Source organism: Panulirus ornatus, chromosome 15, assembly GCF_036320965.1.
Source record: "Panulirus ornatus isolate Po-2019 chromosome 15, ASM3632096v1, whole genome shotgun sequence".
NCBI lineage: Eukaryota > Metazoa > Arthropoda > Malacostraca > Decapoda > Palinuridae > Panulirus > Panulirus ornatus.
Window position 1 is genome coordinate 5,630,650 of NC_092238.1, and position 25,659 is coordinate 5,656,308.

Below are 25,659 nucleotides of genomic sequence, written 5' to 3' on the forward strand. Positions count from 1 at the left end.
TGAAAATTTTTGATCACAGATATTCCGTATTGTTTGCGCCACAAGTGATGACTCCAAGTGCCCCAAAAGGGGACTGGCATTCCCAGAAATTGCTGTTCTAAGACACTCACAAATTTGATCACCGTCTTCATTGTGTGTTGCGCACAACCCTTGTGCAAGCTCTTTGAAATTCCAACCCTATTGTCCAGTTTCATTAGACAGTATATGGGTTAAGAGTTCTTAACCTGGTGATCGCGAGCAAATTATAAAAAAAAGAAATGTTCTCGACCCTACAAGATTTCTTTCCTTTTCATCTCAGTAAACTTGTAGATCTGAGGTCGCCACTTGAACACGAAACACCAGATTCAGGGGAAGGAGAAGACATTTCTACATTCTGGGAATCTACTGTGACTCTAAGAGAACAAATCTCCATCGCCAGAGAGCGCAAGACTATTAAAGGCCTTTGGGGCGCTCGGAGAAGGTACACGTGAGAGTGCCTTTCCATCAAGGGCCAACATCAAAAGCAAGAAAGGAGCAATACCGACAAGAAAACACTCGCAAGACTGGCTCTGTGTTGACCTCCATAAAGGAGACTAAATGTTAAGAAAAGAACGGATGCTCCTGAAAGCCAGAGGTTAACATGAACAATCGTAGGGGAAAAAAAAAGATCTTAAGATTTTCTTTCTCCTCTTTATCAGAATTTTCGTTGTTTTTTTTTTCACTTTTGTTTCTGACAGTGGTACAACCTCGTTCTTTTTTTTTTTTAACGATGAATTGAAAAATTGCATTATTTACACTTTTATCAAATCATGTCACACTACAAAACATAATTGATAGTAACGATTATATTTGATGTTCACAGTGCCCCACGGGGGAGATGGGAAAAAAAATGCTAAGTTACGACAGCTTGAAAAAAAAAAAGACAAAAGGACAAAGAAAAAAGGTTCGAGAACCACCCCCGTGGCACAGCGTGACACTGCCGTGTCATCGCCACCCACACGTCACGGGGCTGAGCTGGGTATATATAGGGGCGGCTTCTGGACAATGGCGGTGACAGATGAAGCTGATGTCTCACGGTGAATGCAAGACTCACGAAACGTGAAGCGCGAGACGCGAGACGTCCTCTCTCGTGTCTCGAAGCTTCATACGTCTACGAGAGGCCAAGCGAAGATGTGAGAGCACGAGAGACTGAGATAGAAGAACGGTAAAGCTGCACGGAAGTATGAGGAAGGGAAATCTTTTGACCCACAACACAACCACAGGATAAAGAGAAAGGAACAGCTCACCGCCCTTGCCCCTGTTTCGATAACATCCATTTGTAACAGACACAAAATCTTCTGTTGGCATCTCTCATGACGTATAGAAAGTCTCTCCGTTTTCTAAGCTAAGCTCCGAGACAATACGACATGATAGACTGAAACGACTTCACTCGTAGTTCCGAGAATCTGAAGGCTCGAAGGTTACGAACTGTGTGAGGTCAAACCTTTCAAGATCCTCACACCATTGGTATCACGATTATAAATCGTACGGTCCAATGGAGGCAAATTCTTAAGTGTATGTAAGGGCCTGAGTGTAGACGAGGCCAAGATACCGTGCTTCAAAAACACCCATCCACAAATGCCATCACGGTATGGTATGTACGTTACAAGGGCTCACATCGAGACTGGATGCCGAAAGACAGAAACATCAGACCCTTAGGAAGGTATAACTTTGACTCAGGCGCTCAGAAATGTTACCGAGTATTTTGAGATTACTCAGAAGAAATAAACGTAAAGACATCAGCGTATCTTTCATTTCTAATCGCTTGGTCACTATGGGTAATCACGCAAAAAGCTCTTTAACTCAAAATCCCCAAAAACAACAACAATGCGGCTATTCCTATTAAACCAAAGTCAGAAATTCATGAAAAGTCAGGGTAAGTCGGATCCTCAACTTCTCTACGAACTCAAGGCGAGATCTTACTTACCTCTACGTGACGAGACGGCGATCGAAGAAGCCCATTCGGTCCTTCCCCTTCGTCAGCAGGAGTTTGCTTTCAGGTTCCTCCTGCACCTTCCTACTTACATACAACCCACGTCTGCGATGTACCAAACTACTAACGACGAGTCTGAACATAGTATACTTACGACTCTGTTACCCAGGTGGTTGACGCGGCAGTGGAGGTAGGCGACGCGGCCGGTGGAGGTGACGATGTTGGTGCGGGTGGTGTTGTCGAAGGCCGGCCGAAGGAGAGGGTTATCCCAGATCTGCTCCGGGCGTGAGGGCGGCTGCTCCCGTGACAGTCCTCCTGAAGAAGGGATGTGAAGAGATTAGGTGTGAAGGATGAAGGATGAAGGATGATGATGTTTAGGAGTTCCTGTTATTGGTCCCTTTATTTCATGTTGTGTCAATACCTTACTGTAAATCCATATGTAAACATGTGTAGAGGGTTACTGACTTCACACACGCACACACACACACACACACACTAAGAGAATGGTCACGAAAAGGTGCAAACCCTTCCAAAAATCATCGAACACAGTAATAGCAAATGAATACGAATAGATCTATACATGCTATACATCTGTGCATACTGGTTCTATACATTTTGAGGGGTTTGCTACATCATACTTCCTACCACAGTGATCATACAAGAATAGAAGCCAGTTCAAGACGAGTCTAGTATCTCTTAACAAAAGAAATGATTTAAAACTCCAAACTTAGTCAGCATAAAATCTGTTGAAGACATCAAAAATGTATTTTCTCTTACTTGTCCCTTGGGATATTCCCATGGGATATGATAGCAGGGTAGGAGTTATTAGAGGTGATCTCGGTAGACAAAAAAAAAAAAAAAAATGAAAGGCTGGATTGACTCCTTCTCCCTCTCTCCTTCACCGTGTTATCCTCTTTTCCTTTGTCGTCCCTCGCCTCTAGCTTTCTTACCCTTCAGACCTTGTTAATTCATTAATAGCCATCGTCCAGAGCAGGGATGGGGGGGCATGACGATCCTCAGTGCCTGGTCTCTCTCTCTCTCTCTCTTTCTTTCTGTGATGCTGCAGTTCGAGCCATTGGGGAGTGGCTGCAGGAGGGAATAACGATCTCTCTTTCTCTCTCTCTCTCTCTCTCTCTCTCTCTCTCTCTCTCTCTCTCTCTCTCTCTCTCTCTCTCAGTGCTACATCTCGAGCCACTGGGAGTAGCTGCAGGAGGACCTGGCGATCTCTTTCTCTATGCTACGGTTCGAACCACTCGGGGGAGAAGCTGATATATGTCTCAATCTGATAATGAGTATTTGTAAGTCTCTTTAGGGGATCTGCTAACAGGTTCTGACGTTGACATACCACGCTGTTCAAGGCCCAGGGTTTCGAAAATCCTTGATTGCTTCCTACCAGCACGAGGAGAGAGCTAAGATTTTACTTATATATATATAAAAACAAAGAAAATCCTTAAATGATGAAGCTACAGCGAGGAGAAACACTGACGAGGAGTTTTCTGTAAGTTCGTAAAGATTATCGTAAACACTCGTCGACCATACCACGTTGAAGTGCTTTAAGGTAAATTATTTCTTAATACAACACTTCCTTGAGTACCAATGATTATCTGCCATTAGCATTTTGTCAGCGATCGTCAAACATTCGCGGTTTTCAGGGGAGAGAATAGAGAGAGAGAGAGAGAGAGAGAGAGAGAGAGAGAGAGAGAGAGAGAGAGAGAGAGAGAGAGAGAGAGAGAGAGGCGATGTAATCAGCTACCGCAGGAAGGAACATATGTTTACCCGGCTGCGGAGGAGAAATGTGAGGAGAGACAGAGAGAGAGAGGAAAAAAAAGACTAGAAGTAGTTTTAATTTCCTGCCTGCGCTACAAGAAATATTTGCGACACGTTTTAATGAAACGTGAGGAAAGAGCAACATCAGAGAGAAAACGTTGGCATGAGGGGCAACACTAGTCACGTTATATGCTAGATTAGACGACCTCCCTTGAGCAAAGGGTTCTTGTCTGGGTTCTCCTGTGTCCAGGATGTTCCCAGAGGAGAGGAGGTCATGCGTGTGTGTGGTGCTCCACCCTCGGGGGAACTGCCTTCCGACGATCGCCAGACACGGAGTTTGTACCCTGAGGAATACTGTGTGGATGCTATTTGAGGTTACTGTTTGTCTATGAAGGATGAGAAGTTCTGCAATCTTAGCCGTCTATATTTGCATCATGTCATCACACACACACACACACACACACACACACACACAAATCCTAGCTCCGAAGAGAGGATGAACATCTGGGATTATTTGTGGTCCAACTACCTCGACCAGCATTCGAGCTCGGGTGGGCCCTTGCGTGATTCATGGTCAGTGATCGTGTGTGTGTGTGTGTGTGTGAAGTGTTTTTATTTCCTGTGTGTGTTTTTGCTTAATTATACAAGTGTTTTGACATTCTCTCTGACTCTGAATCAAATAAACTCACCGACTGATTGGATAACCTGTCTGTCTGTCTGCCTGTCTGTCTGTTTGCTTGCCTGCCTGCCTGTCTGTGTGTCTGGCTATGTATAGCAACGTCCTGCTCAACCTCATTCTCATTTCCCACCCGGAGGATCCCTCATGCTATGCAGGACGTGGGTCCCCATCATGCGAGGCCGCCACAGCCCCTTCCTCCCCTCCTCCCACTGACCAGCAACAGCACTGTGTGGCGACCTTCCCCTGTACTTAATCTCGAGTCCCCTTCTAACTCCCCTCTCCCCTCACCTGCTCCATAAAGGTAATGGCTGGAGAGTAATGAGGGGGGAGGAGGAACTGCTGCTGCTGCTGCTCCTCCTCACACCAGCGGTAATCACTTTTCCACAACATATGCAGCGTGAAGCGCGAACATGTTGTTAGTTAGAGGGCTACGTCACTTGGGCGGTACGGTACCAGGTTGTAGAGATGATGGTTGTGAGTAGTGTTGAACAGATCACGTCAAAAGTGTGGAACAGGTCACGTCATAAGAGTTGAACAGATCTCGTATCTTAGTTTCATCATTGAGGGTCGATTACAAAGTCGACCTGAATTGAAGAGTTGGATGTATCATAATTACAAGAGGAAGCCACTGTGAAGAGCTTGGCAGTCAGCTTTGATGAAATAATTCCGTGCGATTTTGATTTGCATATGTATAAGCCATCACTGGTAATATAAACAATATAACTTCCTCGTCGTATGTAATTCAACAGACGAAAAAAAAAAAATGATTAAGATATCAATGAAAGGATGACACAGACGCTCTCCACAGCATAGCACTATAACCTAAATGAATTAAGACTTATCTTCTGGTAGCCCAAGAGTATGGCAGGGCGGATAAGCAGATAACACTAGTGGCACCAGATAAGACTTTAAAGCCTTAGTTTACCAAACCAGTTCTAGATAAGGACTAGAGTGTCTGACTTATGAGAAAGACTCCAGAAATCTTGGAGGATGGTGTACGTTGACACCACCAAAAGAATATATCATATTACAGTTCATGTACATGACCAGGTTGCGGTTTTGGGGGGCCATATTTGTAACCGGGAGACAAAGCCTTTCCAACTTCAGTATTACGCCCTGGCTTGGAAGACGTCCTCTACCAGTTTTCAACCACAGAAAAATGTTCGCTGTACCCCAACCCAAAAAAAGTTTCTATGCTTCCTTTAGCACTAAACACAAGTTTTGAGGCGAGACATAGACTACTCTTTGTTTTCACTTATGCATTATTTTGTCTTTCTCTTCAAGAAGAAATAAAAACAGAACTGTACTTTCAATTCCTGCAGTTCTCGTATTCTCTTGCGAGTTAATTTTGAGTTCTGAGTAAAACAGTAACACGGGCGTTCGTTAATAATGCTTGTCTCACATGTCTCACGAGGTTCCCCCATCCCAAAACACGGGCGTGTACATCATGTTGACCATCGCAAACGCTGGATTTAATCAAGCCCGAGAGACATGATCCGTGAATACCTGAATGGGTATGTTATCTTTCTCCATGCGCCTAATTCTTTCGAAAAAGAGAGAGAGAGAGAGAGAGAGAGAGAGAGAGAGAGAGAGAGAGAGAGAGAGAGAGAGAGAGCATGGGGCGGTCTCTCTCTCTCTCTCTCTCTCTCTCTCTCTCTTTTTCGAAAGAATTAGGCGCATGGAGAAAGATAACACGTGTTTATGACCTTGCAGACGCTGGGCTTACAACCCCCCCCCTTTTCCTGACTGTGGTGGGCCCTACAACTCGCTCCATGATAGCAAGAAGGAGGTTATAGCCCCAGTGTTGTGGAAATCACAGTAAAAGAAAAAAAGGAAAAAAAATCACTTAATTATGAACGGTTATAATAATTCTTAAGTTGTTATCTTCACTAGTAATCTTCATCGATAGTGCTTTAGACAATGTGTTCTTAAGAACTATTTTATAACACCTTAAGATACATGTTCAAGACCTTACTGCTAGTAGTTATTTGTTGCCGAAGACAGCTGATAACCAACCGTGGCAGATGACAACCAACCAATCAACCAACCAACCACGTATACAACCAACCAACCACGTATACAACCAACCAATCAACCAACAAACCACGTATACAACCAACCACGAATAACCACAGTGATGGGAGGCTGCGTAACCAAACACAGTCGTCAATCTACTTATGTCTGTGGGGATAATAGCGAGTCAGGTTTCCCTCACAGGTGTAACGTGAAGGTAAGACACCTTGCGTACGTCTGGTCAAACAGTGTCCTGGTGAGCCAGAATTATGAGATCGTGTCTTTATGGAACATATCATCAAATATGAGTCGATTATTTTCAGTTCCATCCAGGTTTGGATACTCTGAGTTTGTTTACTTGCCTTGTATCAGTATACTTTCATTTATCATCCTATTCATCACATGTCTCTATAAAGAGAGTTTGATCATCAACTTTATGCAAGATGGTATTCAATCCCCCATCTATACTTCGATTGGGATTCAGTATTCATCATCTAAATCTATCATGTGATAATTACCATAAAAGTAAACACAGATAACACGCAATATATATATATATATATATATATATATATATATATATATATATATATATATATATATATATATATATATATATATATTACATGTGTGGCGGGGTGGCGACGGAAATGGATGAAGGCAGCAGGTATGAATATGTACATGTGTATATAAGTATATGTATTTATATGTTGAAATATATAGGTATGTATATGTGCGAGTGTTGGCGTTTATGTATATACATGTGTATGTGGGTGGGTTTGAACCATTCTTTCGTATGTTTCCTTGCGCTACCTCGCTACCGCGGGAGACGGCGATTAAGCCTAATAATAAAATATATATATATATATATATATATATATATATATATATATATATATATATATATATAAACAAGATAATTTCATGCGTCTGGCTTGGGAGTCTGATTAATTTACAGCCAACAGGAAACTACACCTTCTCGTTAATTACTCTCCAGGCGCAAATGAGCTTCGAAGGAAAGTCATCGAATTCCCCGTAAATGTATATTGATGAAGGAAGATAGGATCGAGCGCATGAGACCGGATCCTCGTCCCCTGCTCCCTACGCACGGAGTCAAGTTAAAGCCAAGCCCCCCACCGGCACATGACTAACAAAATCGGTAGAGGTGGGGGACTCATCTCTCGCCCTGGGGACTTTCGCCACCACGGTCACGCCACGCAGGGCGGGATTAATGGGCTAAGTTGGCACTCTCGAAGGGCCAGACTGGTAATGAATCTTCGTGTCAACATTTCATTCGTTAGCGGCAATGTGATTATCGTCATGCGGCGTCCTCGTTAGCAGAGAGAGAGAGAGAGAGAGAGAGAGAGAGAGAGAGAGAGAGAGAGAGTAATACCCACGCGAGAATTGAAGTCCTCCTTAACCCCCATCTGGCCTAACCTAACCTCTTAACTCGTACTTCACCAGAGCCATGGATATGCAGATGCAAATTAGCTCTGCAGGACGCCTGACGGTGGTTCCCCCCCTGGCTTCGCAGGCCCTTGTAAGACCTCGCGGACCCCTTCCCTCTGGTCCACCAGCCACCTGACTGAAGGTTGGGCGTCAAGTTCCCCTCCAGCCCAACCCTGAGTAAAACGTTAATACCCGGAATGCCTCAATGAATTTCCTCCCCCCTCCCCACCGTGAGGGGACGACTCGTGACGACGCCACCCTCCGTGTGTGGAAAAGTGGAAAAGCTGTTGGAGGTTCGACGGCTAAAGCTGTGGTTGTTGGGTTATTGGATTCGTGACGTTCGTACCCTGTTGTTGTTCGAATCCTGCGAGAGGCTCCTTAAGTGGTGACTGTGGGTCAAGCGTCCGAGGCGCCCTTACCCCGTTGTTCCAAGGTGCTTAGGGTCCCTGCTAACAGAGGTCGAGATTAGCGTCATGAAATGCCAGGGCTAAAGGGTTTATACACTCATGTAGAGACCATCGGGGACGGAATAGACCACAGGTTGGCCCCTCGAGAAAGCTGGGTCTCAAGTACGTGATATCCATCTTTTCTCTGGTTCTGTAGTGAGCTTAGACGTGCAAGAGGATGAGAATGCAATACGCCCTGGTTCTGATCGAAACCCTTCTGGAGCGTATACAATCACCTTCACCCTAATCACATCTTCACCTACCTGCCTGCCGTTTGATGATCATGGGATGCGCAATGAGTTAGCCAGAGAACCGACGGTCGAGAACTGGTTAATGCCGTTTGGATGATGTAGTGGTTAACTGCTGGGTCTTCTTCTCGCTTCAGTTGATAAGGTTAATCATTGATAAGGTTAATCACTCTTGTTTCCAAATAATGATAGTAAAGATGATGTCACTATGCGCATCTCTCTCTTGTAGCTGTTGGATACTCTAGCAGTGACTTTCAGAGGATATTCTGTGGTACGGTTGATAGTTCACTGCAGCAGTGACCTTGCACCACTGTTAGCACTCTGGACGATTTCAATATGATCTCTTCACTGGAAAAACTGGCTCGGATAGTTCCTATTTTTCCCATCATTCAGGCACTGGGACTACCAATCGCTCCCTTATGTCTACACTTCTTAAGTGCTTGGTCTCAGAGATGACAAGGTCCTCGTTTTCAACCGCTTGTTTGCTTCATCACTAGCATAATGGTAAACAAGTCACATGTCCGAAATTCACCTGACGTTCCTTCGGGTAAAGAAGCACTTTAGAACTGCCTCATTCATCACTGGTAAGTTTGCAGGAGGATCCCGTGATACACTTCGACTAGGTATACTTCAGTGACTTCAGGAGGAAGTTTGCGCTCTGGGGTGAAGAGCTGCAGTCTCTACTTGGCACAGAAGAACTCAAGGACCATAATCTGTTGTGCGGTGTTTTTTTAAAGCGAAGGGCTCTGGATGCAAGGTAGGAACCTGGAAAGCAAATCTAATCTTCGAAGGTCCGTTTAAAACAGAGAACTTTGGCTTGCCTCGGCTCATGGATGGAAGTCAAGCGGTCAGATTTGACTGGAATGGTAAAAGTGGTTGGCAAAGTTCTCTCAATAAGAAATATAACTTTTCAGAGAGCTGACAAGATGTATAGGATGTAGGGGATGAAGTGAAGGAGTTAGGAAAGACAAATTTCTCAAAATCAGTGGCTTTAATCTGGTGAATCAACGCATCTTTCAAGACACCAGCACAAGTTGGCAATACCCAAGGGGAAAAAGATAAATGAAGGGATTGTTTAAGTCTCTGCTGGCTTATATAGATTCCTTTAAGCGATACGTTCTTACCATCTCCATGGGACTGAGCTCCGCGTACCAGACTTGAGTTATACAGACATTGCTTGTTAACCAGACATTAGGGAAGCGAACTGCATCCCTCTCAGAGGCAGGGAGAGAGTTAAGTATGTATCTAGGGGCTGTGGCATAGAATTGGGAAGGGGAATTGGATAAAAGCCATTAACAATATTTTGCTCCAAGGGGGCGGGGCGGGGCTTAGTAAATGTGGTTACGTCTGGCTCTTGGTGCTAAAGTTTCATCTCACTAATTAAATGGGACCTGCTGGCCCTTATCTCGTTCGTAAGGGTGAGGGGGACAGAGCAAGCCTCGCAGACCATCAGGATATTACGGTAAAGTGGCCAGTGTGGGTTATGGGTTTGCGACAAATGGCTTACATGGAACCAGGGTAATCAGAGGAAAGAAAGAGATGCATGGACACTCCTGGATCTATATGGCTGCCGGCTGCTGCCTTTGGAGGGTGAGGGGAGCGGGGGGGCGAATTTAGACAGAACTCTTAACAGTGTTCGAACGCAAGACTCACTGATTCGTTCCGGGTTTCATATGAATACGAATCACTTGTTTCGGCACGTCGATTGCAAAGTCTGTGGCCGATTCGATCTCGTTCGTTTAGGGTATCATGAAGCACCATATCCCTTTACAGATACTCTCTCTCTCTCTCTCTCTCTCTCTCTCTCTCTCTCTCTCTCTCTCTCAGCGGTTCTGACACGTTTGCCTCTGGACGCGGGCGTGTCAAAATACATCATACTCGTATCTTATTCAAGTCAGAGAGGCAATGAGCCTTTCACGAACTCAGAACGGTGGGAAAGCGTTGGTGGATCCAACGTTCAAAAAAAAAAAAAAAAACTGAGTTTCGAGTCGTGTATGTGGAGTGTTCGAGAACCTCAAGCAGCGTAATAATAAGTGAAGTGACAAGTCAGGAGCAATGCTTTCACGCGTAACATCGGAACTCCTCGAAGATTATCTCTTACGTCACGTAAGGCAAGGTTGTAACGCAGATCTAGTTAGACTGCGAGATAAAAACGTAGGGATACGAGAAGAAATTCTTTGCAGAGACTAAACCACACACACACACACACGATCGATAAGTGGGTTCGTGGCTTAGCCTCGGGGGTAGTAATTACCTATTTGTAATTACTGTACTTATCGTTCATTACTGTATTTGTTCTATACGAGGAAGGGAGTTTTACGTTCGAGCGGGGCCACACCCACTGACCACTCTCTACTATCATATAATTCCAGTTTGCGGTTCTCATTCACGACATCCTCTTTCACTTTGTCGCCTTCCACCTATTATCTTAATACTATAAAGATACTTCTATACATCTTTCTTAACAAGTTTCGTGCTTAATTTCACCGTATTTCCCCAGTTACTCTATCCCTACATCCCTTTGATATGAATATATATATATATGTAGATAGATAGATAGAAAGATAGATATATAAATAGATAGATAGATATGCTTCTCATTCTTTCCTCATACCCTCCTTAGTAACCCTCATCCATCCTGATTTGTTCAGCAGAGCCTTTCCACCCACCCACCCACCTCCTCCTCCTCCTCCTCCTCCTCATTCCTCCATCACACAGCCTCTCTCGTGCATCCGCTCCTCCTGCCTCCTTACCACACGTTAACAGTATAATGCCGTAATTTATGATGGGTCGTGCCGCTCGCCCACACTGGCAAGCGAGGTCCTTCATCTTCCCCCAAGGTTATTTCTTGAGCCTGAGTGGCTGAAGTCCAGAGCCCCCCCAGCTCTAAGTCTTCACTCAGTGGGTCATTCGACCTCCCACTCATTCCTTCTACAATAGTCATACCTTTTTTAAAGAAATGTCGTTTTCTATACCCAGTCTTACCCAGGTCCTCAGTAAAGATTATTTATAACACCAAAAATAGAATAGGTAGATGTGAAAGCTTATATTAATGACTGCCTTTGTAGTGATACGTCTATCAGCATTACATATTGAAACTCAAAAGAGATAAGGATACAAGGGTTATCGCAGACCACAGAAGAGAAAAAGGTTTTAGACCTGATAAGAGCACACGATTTAGGATCATCATTGGTAATAACCTAATGGTCCTCTATCATCTCCCTGGACGAAGAAGTATGATGGAAAACACAAGGGCAACTGTGTCATTATGGTTACGTCTCGCAAAAAAGGCCGAGACAAAAATGGTGTCTTCAGCGATCTTGCTCATGTTTAGCGTCTTCCTCCTTCAGCGCTTTGTGCTACCCTCCTGAGCGAGAGCCCATGCTGGGACCTTTAATGTGCCTCTCATCTCGTTAAGGTATGAAAATGCTATACATGAAAGTGTTGGATTCTCCTCATCCACGATAATCTTATCAAATTTTTCCCCCTGTTCGCCTTATCTTGCCATATCTATTCCACGCCGTCTTTTAGGGCCTTTTCAGATCGTGGGTTGGCTTAAATGCCACCTATATATCCTCAGGAGTACATCGTTAATCTCTCTCTCTCTCTCTCTCTCTCTCTCTCTCTCTCTCTCTCTCTCTCTCTCTCGTCGCTTTTGATACAGATTTCTCTCTCTTTTTAACCTTCCCTCTCTGCTTGAAGCTAAAGGTACCTACGTTCTTACTTCAGTGTGTGTGTGTGTGTGTGTGTGTGTGTGTGTTCCAGTCATTCTGTGGCATTAATCTATTCTAGGAGGAATTAACTTTCATATCCAAATGGCAACTAAAGCGCCAAGAAAGCTTAGTGGACCAAACGAATACCATACAATTCAACGCTCAAGCTGATGTGTACACCCACAAGTGTACAGACGTTGGTGGTGAGGTCTCTTACAGCCAATATCCCAAGCTTCCCAGTGGCGTTTCCCCCCCCCTTCTCCTTCCTTCACCCTCTCATCTACGGCGAGAAAGATCGATTAGCGGCCGGAGAAATAACGCTACGCTTTCCTCTTGAGGTTTCCCGGGGGAAAACGCCACCACTCAGACGTAATGATAGCAGGCATTTCTCTTTTACCTTCCCCCTGAGACCCGATAATGGTTATTAAACCTACGGAATCATCCCTCTAAATCCCGTTATGGATAGGAGTCTTTTCCTCCCCCTCCCACCACACGAGGCAGCGTCCGTCCCTGTGTGACCCCCTCACCTCTATCCGTATGAATGGTTATCTCTCCCAATTTGGAGTGGCAAGCCTCTTTACGTCGGGCGGCGCCCCTTCGTAGATGACCTCTCAGCCATTCTTATGCATACAGACAAGCCACTCTTTCTACGCGTGGCCCGACCAACGCTATTTCCACCCTCAGGTCCCTTCTCATACACGCCGGCACCTCTCTGCAATATGGAGGTAACATTTTCTTTTCGTTTTCCTCTAGAGTCGCCGAAATGTCGACGGACACGACCATATATGCTAGAAAAAGAGAAGGATAATTAGAATATCTTTAAGTAAGGGGTGTATGTTGATTTCCTAAGGGGTTTGTAAACCTGACCATTGGGAGAAAAGAGAAGAATACTAATGACTCCACATATGCATAGGAGAAGTGGCCAATGACCGTGATGGCTACGAGGTAATTAGGGCTACAGTGGCTTCGAACATGGCAATGGCGAGATGCTGGGGGATTGTGGCTGAGCATCCCAGTACCCGCCGTACCCTAGGACTGCCGAATTAGGAGATACTCCGCAAGCTAGATATATCCTAGTCGGGATTCCCTGCAGATCACCACCAGGACGAGAAACAGACCCTTGTAGCATCATCGAGGATAAGTGGTCTGCGTGTCCAAGGCGCCTCGGGCACTGGCATGGTCCGTGAATCACCGTGATCTTCCCAGAGTCTCAAAGGAAACATGTTTCTACTGATCCTTCCTCGACAGACGGTATGTCACGCCACAACACCGGGGACGAAACACTGCAATTCCGATACAAGATATATATATATATCCTTCTTGTCAGTTTAGTGCCTGTTATTCCTTTACTACAACTGCCTTAAAAGCTTTCGTGAAGTCTACACAGACAGCATCAAGGCAGTTTTCCTCCTGAAGGACAATGAAAAATGTAGCTGGAAATCCATGTTGTCCTTGGGGGTCATGAAGGTCCTTTGCTTCCATGTTATCATATTTGTCCTTTACAACTCCGTAGAAAAAAAATGAAAAAAAATTGGGATTTGTCCTCCTATGCATTTGGATTGCAAATACTTCTTTGTTCCTTTTCGCCCCTTAACTGTTTCAGATGTACAAAAATAAGCATCTGTTTGTTCAATGCAAAACGCATAAACGTTATGGTCAACTATTACACTGAAATAACATTTGGGTTCCATGGCCCTCTCGCTGTAGTTCAGCGTATAACAAAATACATTCGTGTCAGCAGCATCATTCCCAGGTATCATGTTTTCATTTCTATTCCTGACGAAGCCGGGAAAAGGGGAAAAGACTTAATAAAAGGAATAAGGATTATACGAGACAAAAGCCAGAAGCTTTTCTAGCAGTTACCCCATCGCTCACCCAAGGTGTCATGCCTTCGTCATTACAGAAGCTCTGACGTCCAGACATTTGTATCGCAACTGTATCTTCACATTCTTGTCCATGCTGGGTCATCAGATGTATCGGTGACCTCAGATGTGTCGGTGACCTCAGATGTGACGGTGACCTCAGATGAAGATGTGACGCTGAAGGCACACAGCCAGAGCAAGTCTGGTCTAGGTTGATGGTGCTGGGTGAACCCGTCCATGATGGTGCTAGGTGAACCCGTCTATCCATGATGGCGCCAGGTGAAGCCTCCCATGATGGTGTTAGGTGAAAGCCCTCCGTTATGGCGCGAGGTGAAGCCGTCCGTTCTATTCCACAGGAACATAGTCTGGGAACAGCTGGAACACCATCTTGGCAAAGGACGACATTCCTTGCAAGTAATTCCCTGGATCTTTACGAAGGCCTCAGCCTCCTTCCATGACTCTCCCTGGAACAGCCCTCAGCAGTTCAGGGGAATATCGCTGATTTCTCATTCTCATGAGCCATTCCAGGAGAATAAGAGAAAGAATAGCGGACGATCATCATCTTTACCCGACTTATGGGAAGGCTTGAGCTACACTCGGCCATCTCGCGAGCGAAGATTCACCGCCATCCGTTATCCAGGATGTTCAGTATTCCAGGTTAACAATAGACCTGTATCATTACGTGTGTTGACATCTATCTTCGCTCTCCACAGCCACATACAATCCCTTTGAGAAGTTCAGACTCTTCAAGACTTTCAGAATACCTGCTTCTTCCGTCGATCAGGTCTGCCCTGCTCCTCCCCAACCCAACCTGGAAACACCTGAGCAACACTGGGGGCTGGGCTGAGTCAAACTTCGCGCCTCAGAAACCACATCTGCAAACTCCCTTGTCGACACATCCACTCTACTGGTATGCCGATCGTCCATTTTCTAACGTCCTCTGCCACTAGAGAGAGTTTAACTCGTCAGGCTCTTCGGTACAGACTGTCACTTTCGGCGACTCCAATGGCCATTCACCAATCCACTCCACAGTCATCCCCCAAGGAGCAGAACGCCTTCGCCGTACGTCGCACAACTTGTCACAATTAGGACGACCCGGCCTTCGGCTCCACGTACATTGTAACTTTCCACATACCAAGGCATCAACGACCCTGGTCGACCGCTGGTGGCCTCACAGAAGCAGCTGTTTGCGGGGGAAAAAAAACGACCCCTGGCTTATTTCCTTGCATCGTGGCACTCGGGGAACGTTAACACTGCCTCCCTCCTACCTTCCTGGAGATTCGAACGAGTGTCCTCACTCCCCAGCCGCTTGGTGAGGTCGGTTCATCTCTCTGGTGCCACCCTGTCGAACTTTTCCTTACTTGATGACATGGTTGGCCATCTGGGATGGTTCCCGAGGGCTAGAGGGCATATATACATACATATATATATATATATATATATATATATATATATATATATATATATATATATATATATATATATATGGCTCATTTGTGTGTTTGAGTATATGATACTGTGTGTGTGTGTGTGTGTGTGTGTGTGTGTGTGTGTGTATACAGGCAGTGTGTGTGTGTGTGTGTGTGTGTATACAGGCATTAAATGCTACCAAAGCTCAACATTTATACTAATAGCCGGATACTTCAATACTTACGCATCCCGTTCATTAGCATTAACATATCGTCCACTCGTTAGCAAGAGGTGCCGGAATCATTAAAGGTGAGAGGGTTTTTTTTTCACTTCCAAGGCGCTGCTGTGTTTTCTCAAAAGAAATCCCCCAAGAAAATAATTTATAAGTGGTTTACTAAACCCACTGCTGTACTTATATACACTTAGAAAACTGTCTGGATGGCCATTATCACATAGCCTCTCCTTGAAAAAGTTGAGTTGGTGAAATGTGGGATACTCTGAACAATTTATGAAGCGCTCGGGGATTCGAAGCGTCAATCAACCGCGAAGATTTTTGAAAATGATGATTAAATACGAGGGTAGTTAAGAGTACTACCGGAACTGCGGGGTACACAGAAAAATTATGAATTACTCTAGAACTCGAAGTGAGGAACAAAGTTGGAACAAATAATTCTCCTCCTCCTCTTCCCCCTCCTCTCTCCCCTTCTTCCGTTTTCCTTAAAACAGAACTAACTTCCCCTCTCCCTCTCTCTCCCTCTCTCTCCTCTCTCTCTCTCTCTCTCTCTCTCTCTCTCTCTCGCAGAGGGTTTGAAGAGATTGGTTTACACATGGTCTGCCTTTCCCTGGAATCTGTTTGTCTCTGAGGCAGGCGGTATCACCTTTGGCAAACAGTTGTCCCTTTACTGTTTGATTACCTCTACCTGTGTTTTGCAGACCACGCTCGTGTGTGTGTGTGTGTGTGTGTATGTGTAGAAGGATGGAGCCTCAGTGCCTCGGAGTAACAGGATGGAGGAGGGCAGTAGAAGGAAGGAGCCACCATGCCGCAGGCCAGCCGCGACATCGGAGTTAGGGACACACAGGTGACAAGTCGTCTCCAGCTGGTTATCTCAAGGGCCACTGTGTAGCCTTGGCCAGAGGGGCGCCTCCACCTTCCTCGGGCAAGCCAAAGAAAATATCACACAGGAGATGGGAGACTCATGTAGCAGTAAATACGTAGAGAAACATTATAGTTCACGGGACTGAAAGTGGAAGGAAGGATTTAGGAGAGAGAGAGAGAGAGAGAGAGAGAGAGAGAGAGAGAGAGAGAGAGAGAGAGAGAGAGAGAGAGAGAGGAAATAGTGGGAGAGCGTGCTTCTGGTGTCATACATTCAACCAATGACAAGATTAAAAATGTCGTTTGGGATGGAACCGAAAGGAATTATAAGGGGAGAGGGGGGTCAGGAGACAGTGGAGGAGGGAGGGGCATGAGAGGCATTGGAGAGAGAGAGAGAGAGAGAGAGAGAGAGAGAGAGAGAGAGAGAGAGAGAGAGAGAGAGAGAGAGAGAGAGATGAAGGGTTATGAGGAGGGAGACTGGGGACAGTGTGAGGGGTAGAGGGTGGTGAAGGAGAGAGAGAGAGAGAGAGAGAGAGAGAGAGAGAGAGAGAGAGAGAGAGAGAGAGAGAGAGAGAGAGAGAGAGACCAATCAAGATGGAACGGAGATGGAGAACTCGCGAGAGTGGAGATCCAGTGTAGAGTAATATGGATGGCGATGACGAAGGAGGAGGAGGAAGAGGAGGAAGAGGAGTACTGAGTAAGAGGGAGAGAGGGAAACTCCTTGCAGGGGAGGAGGTAGAAGACGCAGCGCTGCAGAGGAGTAATTACATCGCTGGGGAGGAAAGAATGGAGGCGAAAGCTGTGTCACTCACGGTGAAGGAAAGAAAAGAAGAAAGAAGAATGAAGAAAAAGAAAGACTCAGTAATGGACAACAGGAGAGGAATACGAGATAACAGCCGGGAGCAGAAGGGGAGGGGAACGGAAGAAGGAGACTGCTTGAGAGGGAGGCTAAGAGGGAAGGTTCAGGTATGTACACTAGAGGGGGGCGTCAGGCGTGACCTTGCATCCCACAAGTGTTCTGAGAGCCGACCAACAACATGGTGGGGGTCATCGTCGACCAGCCAGCCAGAGGGCCAGTCAGTGTGTTCCATGTTTCCTAGAAGACAACACAAAAAGACCAACAATCATGGAACACCTGGGATTACTCTAGTGTGTATGCCGATGTCGGACGCAACACATGCAATGATACTGCAAGAGACGCATTTGTATCACGACAACGTAATATACCTGTATATGTTCGGGTCGAGGTCATCTTCCAGGTGTTGTACAACACGTAGCTGCACTGTAGCCTCCGACCCTAAGCTCCTTCGATGAAGAACTACGATCAGAGAACGTAAGAAGGTGAGGACAGCATCACGGTACTTGGTGATACGAAGGTAAACATCAGCGACAATGAGATGGCCTCGATCATGGCATTCAGTTCCCTGTGTCGTCTCTACGAACGTAGGGGGGGGGGGGGGGGGGGGGGAGAGAATCAGAATCTTTAATTCTCTTATACTTGCCAGATCCTCTGCATTCTTCATCAAACAATGCAGGAGTTTCATGTAGATTCAGTTGTATTCATACGACATCACATCTGCACAGATCACGTGTGACCGTTGGCTTCTTGTGGCAAAGCGAGTCTTGTTAATGCTTTCTGCAGGAAAACTGCTCCATGTATGTGGTCACTTCTCGATCCTTTATCTCTGGTTTGGAACCAGTGTCCATGCAGGATGTTCAGTCACACACACACAGCCTCTTGCAGTGATAAGAGATTCGTGGTCAGAACGCAATGGTTCTTTCTCCATGCACTTAAACGGTATAATCTTACAAGGTGTGTGTGTGTAACTGAATTCAAGTGAATAGTTCTTAAAAGTCCCTTCTTACCGTCTGCTCTTTCTTCGACGCAACAAATATAGTTGATTAATTCTATTGTGTCGTAAGATATCTTCATATATCTACTTTTTTTGTATCTTCTTTTCCTTCTTGTATTTCAATTAGTGACACAATATCCATATTGTGTGCTACATTAACACATGCATCAATATCACGTAGTTTTACAAAATTTTACACAGTTCTGTTGTAGTCGTTCGTTACGGTCTTCATCAATTACCTCCCTCTGACTACAATAAAGTGGGTTCGTCATGATGTGCAAGTTAATGGCAACTGGTAATCGGTGGCCCGTACTAAAAAAAGTTTTATGATATGAATTCGCCAGGAGAAATGCTAAATCTACAGTGATCTAATTCTCTCTCTCTCTCTCTCTCTCTCTCTCTCTCTCTCTCTCTCTCTCTCTCTCTCTCCTTCCGTAACAGCTACAAAATTACACAGAAATATACAATTACCGTTTTGGAGCACCTTCCAGTAGCGCAGTGGTCTCATACCTGGGGGACAAAAATGAGACAAACATTAGAAAAGATACGTCCAATATTTTCGTTCGTAGTGATCAGCAATTTTTCCCTCGTCTCAACGAACGTTCCACTTCCTTTCGTCGGATTTCGTCAAAATTCTAACCGTCCAATGATTCTCTAAATCTAACCTATGTAGATTCTCAACGTGACTCTTTATCTACGTCAATAAGGAAACACACATTGAAGGATCATGATGATCAATACAGCCACTATTAGTCTCTATGACCCGCAGTCTCTCTCTCTCTCTCTCTCTCTCTCTCTCTCTCTCTCTCTCTCTCTCTCTCTCTCAAATCCCCATGGCAAATAATGAAAAAAAAACCTGCAAAAATTTACGCCTTTTTCGCGTCCCTCGTGACTTACATGGGTGTTTTCATGCCCACCCACCCTCAGAAATATGTGTTTGTGTTTGGGGCTGCATTATTGTGAATACCTTGTTGGAGTGGTGCAATTCCTTCGATTTCATAATACGGTTTTCCTTTTTCTTGTAGAAAAATACGCTCGGGTGTGTATCGATTTTCCTCCAATCTCCCCCCACACACACACACACCAAGCTCTCTCAGGCTCGACTAACTCATGAGTCCACAACACTTTAGAATGGCAGTGCCTCCTCTCCTATCTATCTTATCATCATCCAGCCATCAACGTGGTCGTATTATCTATCAGAATCTCAGCAGCATCAACCACGGTAACTGATAGTAATACATCAGGTAATCATTAATCTTATCTACAGCTCTCTCTTCCTACCATCATAATCAAACAGGATCGACAAACCTGGCAACTCCAATCGAAGGTTTATATGCATCCCAGGCGACCCCAAGAGGCGTCACTAATCGTCCTCCAGATTGAAAAATAAATAGAGTCCGAGAATAGGACTCGACCCCATGGTGGATACTTTTAAAGGCAATGTGATTCCCCAGAATGCGACCGAAACCTTTTCTAAACACTTTAAAGACAACGAGATTCTCTGTTCTTCTCTACTCCATCCTTTATACCCCACCTCAGGGCAGATATCTATAGTAAGCATCATCAACTCATCTCAATTCATTTTAAGACTGGAAAAAGATGCAATACATCTGGTGTGGGCTCAGAAACAGACGGGTGGTAAATAGGGATCAAGTGATTACGATTGCAAGACCCGTAGTGGAGTGGTGGGGGCGGAAGAGGTCCTTCATGCCCCCTTTATGAAAGACTGGGGTTCGTTTGGTGAGGATGATACACTGTGGTGGTTCAGTGGTTCGGGTGCAGATCGGAATCCGTTCGATCCTTCGGATTCGAACCAACGTCTGTCATTGGCACACTGGCAAAGTGGATGCAAGAAGCCCCTACGAATTAATGCAACACTGATGTCTTAAATCTAATCAATTACTTAACTCATTGCTTATCTACTAATTTACTTATCTTCCTATTCACTTATTTGGGGAGATTAAGACGTCGAAATAGAGAAGATTGTTCATACACTGGGCAAACCTAAAGTTCAGAAGCATTCCCTAATAGTGGCTTCACTCGCACGAACCACATGCAAAATCTTGTACACAGATGATAATCTGAGAAGCCTATCTCTCTATATTGTGTGTGTATATATATATATATATATATATATATATATATATATATATATATATATATATATACAATCTGTAACAGGCTGTATATGCCTCAGGGTGAGCTAGTCAAATATCACCCCAGACTGTATAAAAATTCCAGCAAAATGAATCAGCCGCGAAAATTGAATTTCATCTCAGTCTCGTTATATTGAATTACACAAGTGTAACTGTGTTTTATTTCTTTTACATACTCACACTCTCTCTCTCTCTCTCTCTCTCTCTCTCTCTCTCTCTCTCTCTCTCTCTCTCTCTCTCTCTCTCTCGTTATCTCTCTCGTTATCTCCTTTTTTCACTTCCTATATCGCCACTCGAACGCTTACAGGACTATTTACTTACACGAGAAATAGGTAAATATATATATATAATAACGAATCTAGCTCTCACAGTAATGAAGGTAATGGTCGATACAGAGCACTGTTGTCTAGGTTATACTGCAAGAAGACCCGTCATAAATGATTGTGAAAAATTACAGGTGTAGAATGAGCCCAGGTTGATAATGATCAGTATTATTAATCAAACATAGAAGTAACAGCAAGTATAATAACTACTTAACTACAAATCAAATGAAAAGCAATTTCCCAGCACACAACATAAAACTATGTTAATACAACCATTGCATTTAACCACGAAGTGCATTTAACCACAAAGGCAGCTTAACTTACATAAAAAAAATCGTTCTGCTCCCCTACCACACCACCACACCTCGGGGAAGATCCACTACACCTCAGGATACCGTCTGGGTTGAGACTGCCGTGGAAGGCATCGGCACTGGTATATAAGGAGTGGGTATGAGGCCCGGCTTGTCTCAGTCAAAGTGAGACGAAGCAACAAGGACTTGAATGAACGCAGAACCATCTGGTTCCAACGTGGCAGAGAGGTAGTGGTGCGTAGTATGGAGGACAAAATAATATAAGATTTTAAATTTAAACAAGATGTTAAGTGAGTACATGATAATATATATATATATACATATATGCAAAGATTCGAACCCCGTACCATTTGCGTGGTAGCTGGGAACGCTAACTGCGAGGCTATGATCGCCCTCAACAGGGAAACGACTATTCGACTGCTAGTAATCCAATACCCTTAAACAAGATCTTAGGAGAGTACATGACAATATATATATATATATATATATATATATATATATATATATATATATATATATATATATATATATATATATATATATATATATATATATAACAAATTACAATACACGGTAATTCAGCCGCTTTAATAATTATTTCCAAGCAGCATAATGAATTATTTTTCTCGTGTTTGAAAAGGAATTCGCAAAAAAAAAAAAAAAATATTCCGTAAAACCATTTCTCCTTAATCTCAAAAACAAATCCTTGTCTCGTTCCAAGAACAGATGAAATGCTTTTCCAAATAATTTCTTTTTTTTTGGGTGGGGGGATGGTAGAATTATCCTACAGACTTGAGGTAAACTAAAGAGACACAGAACAGTAATAGTTCAAATGATATCTGCATTAATTACCTTGGCTTATGTCAACTACAACCGTAATCAAAATTAAGGGGTAATTTCTTCTTCTTTTTTTTTCCCCTGCACGACAAAAGGCGCCTCAGTCACGGACAGACATTGACACCGAGGCCAGGAATGTGTGAAAGAGAGAGAGAGAGAGAGAGAGAGAGAGAGAGAGAGAGAGAGAGAGAGAGAGAGAGAGAGAGAGAGAGAGAGAGAGAGAGAGAGTGTGTATGGGCGTAAGGTAATTAGTCTCGTCCAGTGCCTTAGTTTTAATGAGGGGTGGGAAGGCTAGCGTTGCTAACACGGAGGATGGGTTGGTTGGTTGGTTAGGGTTGGTTAGGGTTGTTAAGGCGCTACTGGGGTACCACTTCAAGTACCCTTAGGTCAGGAGGGTAGTTAAGCCCGCTGGTCTGGTTGGGTCAGGAACCTACTGACCCCAAGGGTGTAAAGGTGGTTTCGGGCACCGCTGTCACCAGGCGTGAGTCAAAGACAGAGGGCGACAGACAGACAAACACAGACAGACGGACAGACAAACACAGACGGACAGACAGACAGATGGACAGCCAGCCAACAAGACAGGAAGACATTTCCATCTCTTTTAGTGTCTTCCTCAAACTCCCTCGCTCCATTCACCTCCGACAAACAGATGTCTCTCTCTAATCTGTCGCTCCCTCGCTCATTTTCTACGTATACCCTGAGCCACTTCAGCACCACACCCTCATACTCCCCTCTCTCAGATCACGATGCACTCTCGCTACCACACAGCTCTCCAACAACGTCGTCACTCACCAGATCAAGCGAACGCACGCTGTCGTCAGACATGGCAATCCCAACACACGGGCTGTCATCCTCTCTTTTGCATTCAAAGGTCCCAAGACTCGTGTTTATGCAACACGCTCGCGTCCCATCTTTGCTGTCAGAAACCCCGACTCCTTCCTAAAGCAATGTACTACCTAAGTGACCTCCCCATTGAAGCTATCATCCAAATATTCATGACAATAATGAAATTAACAATAGCAATATAATGTTAATAATAATAATGATAATCATAACAATAATAATAATAACAATAATAATAATAATAATAATAATAATAATAATAATAATAATAATAATAATAATAACAATAATGATAGTAAGTTATGATAATCATAACAATGATAGAAAATTACAATTCAATATTTTTACACTGCATCATTCATTTCAAAGTCAAACTGCTTCATTCATTGTTTCGTTCAATAGCAAAGTTGAATCTGCGAAAGAAAACTTGTCCGAAATGTGATCGTCTGGTGTTCATAAGCCACTCAGCTCATAGTACTTTAAATACCTTTACCCCACAACGTAAAAGGCAAATGAATGAACCTCAAGGAGACAAAAATACAGAGGAATACAAAGAATACAAACAGCTACAGAACACTGTGTCCCTTCGAAGCTGTTTGTGCAAATACGAACATTCAAATCTTTTCTGTACGAGTAATGGGGTATTCAAGTACTTCGTACGTATGTGAGATATGAAGTAACGGCACTACTCATTTTGGACCCTTTACTCACGAACGATGAGTAAAGAGAATTAATTCATGGTTCGCAATAAACACCACCCCACGTCATAATCAGTTAGGAACGAACCGACACCCGACTCCTGGTTCGTAATAAGGCACGAATACGTGAAATTGCCAATTAACGTATAATCATCTACGATGTGCATGTAACAGGAAAGTATAGATGTATGTATTCAATCAATATGTATATACGTCTGTATGATAAGCATGTATGTATGCATTAAATATTCATATATGTATGTATATATAGGTATATATATTCGTGTGTGTGTGTGTGTGTGTGTGTCTGGTCGAAACTTCAACATATATTCGACCCGTCCTGCATTACCCCTGGCCATTCTCCCACCCCGGCCTCACTCGACCGTAATGCCAAGGCAACAGAAGTGAAGCCCAACGTGGAGCAATGAGGTTAGCAGTGGGATGGATCACGAGTCACAGGGACGCCCTCGGCATTTTTGAGCCGGACACCCCGGCCCAGAGACGTAAGGAGCTGCGTGTCCTAAGACCACGACGGCCAGTGATCAGTGCCCCACGCACACACGGGGCTCAGACCGTCTCCAGCCCTTCTTCGTGTGGTGCCAGAGACTCAAGAACTCCACTATACCACACATCACTGCACAAGCGCAGTGTCTTCAGGCGCAGCTCCTGTCCCTTCCTAGCGTTCCTAGTGGAAGACGAATGACAACCTCCGTACCAATGATTTAGGCAATGTCTTCGTCAGCCAATGAAAGAGAAGGGCTCAAGCTGCATGATGGAGGGACTCCGGTAGTACAGCATTACCTACCACCTCCCATCGTGGCCCACAGCCTTCTGATGGGCCTGCCACTTTTTCGACTCCCTTCACCAACGTGGGCCGTCTGTATCGTGACCGGCTGTGTGTGGAGAACCATCTGGGGAGCTTTATCTCTTCTAAAACCTTTCTTATTTCGGAGACTCGGGCTGGCTAATGATATCTCCATTAATCCCGCTCGCATTACCAGCTATAACCTTCGCTCAGAATTCCGCTTCAAAGGAGAGGATTCTGTGTTTCTTTTTTTTTTTTCCATCATCAAGACACCTGTTGCACGCGTCTTGAGCCTTCAGTCTCCAGAATATAACGTCTCATAGCTTCAGAATTGCCTCCCAGCTACCACCGTTTCCTCCTGTTTTGCTCACTGTTCTTATAGCTCCACCAGATCTATGATTCTCCCTCAGCTACTCCTGCAACGAAGGCCGTGACATCCTCAAAGCTGAGGTCCTCTAGTTCGAAGACTTAGGATACACCTATAAGAACGGTTGATATCTCACAAATGGTGTTGAATCCTTCATACTTCCAGTTATTTAAGGTCTGATGCAAATTACCAGCCACACTAACCATCATCTAAACCCCTAAGACTAGTCCCCTAACACTCTAGATCTGATTTTCTTTTGTTTTTCATGTTCAGTCCTTCACTTTATAGCTACACAATCTTGCCCCCGAGTGTCTCATTCGATCACGCTCTTGACAACGTCTCCTAACACTAACCGCGCCTCTTCCTCCTCCTGTTGGTGGTTCCTCTACCATGTCACACGCTGGCTAGACCAAGATTCTTCCTCCACTCTTTTTCAGAGATATTCCTGCCTCGCCCTGGTATTAGTCCCATAATTTCCCGCTTCCAAGTACTCTATATCTGCTTCCAGTCCGGGGTTAAACTGTTCCAGCTCTCTATGGCCAATTTGGACGAGGAACCTTGAAAAGAGAAAAAAAAAAATGATCTCTCTCTCTCTCTCTCTCTCTCTCTCTCTCTCTCTCTCTCTCTCCCTTCCTCCTCCTCCTCCAACTCGCATTCAGCTCTCATATCCTCCGGATATCATTGCAGATGCGGTATTCATGAGTTGAGGTATTCCTTAATCCAGAGAAAGTGTGGCAGCCTCTCCTCCTCCTCTTCCTCCTCCTCCACCTCCTCCTCCTCCTCCTCCTCCTCCACTCCTCCTCCACTGATCGCTCTTTCCGTCCTCATTTCTTCT

At 44.5% G+C, this 25,659-nt stretch overlaps 1 protein-coding gene across 5 annotated transcripts in view; it reads right to left on the minus strand.

The window, feature by feature from the left end:
* The window catches only part of LOC139753711 (neurotrimin-like), a 518,149-nt gene that overhangs the window by 310,961 nt on the left and 181,529 nt on the right, over nt 1-25,659 (minus strand). For 2 of the 5 annotated variants that reach the window (XR_011713754.1, XM_071670443.1), the window contains exons 2-3: nt 18,956-18,994; nt 2,106-2,266 (exon numbers count right to left, since the gene is read on the minus strand). Coding sequence is in view for 4 of the 5 variants with exons in the window: in XM_071670443.1 (XP_071526544.1) it covers nt 2,106-2,266; nt 18,956-18,994 (200 nt within the window). In the remaining variant the exon portion in view is untranslated. Of the gene's footprint in view, nt 1-2,105; nt 2,267-18,955; nt 18,995-21,287; nt 21,364-25,659 lie in introns of those variants that run through there. The other 3 variants (XM_071670444.1, XM_071670445.1, XM_071670446.1) reach the window with 2 other exon arrangements.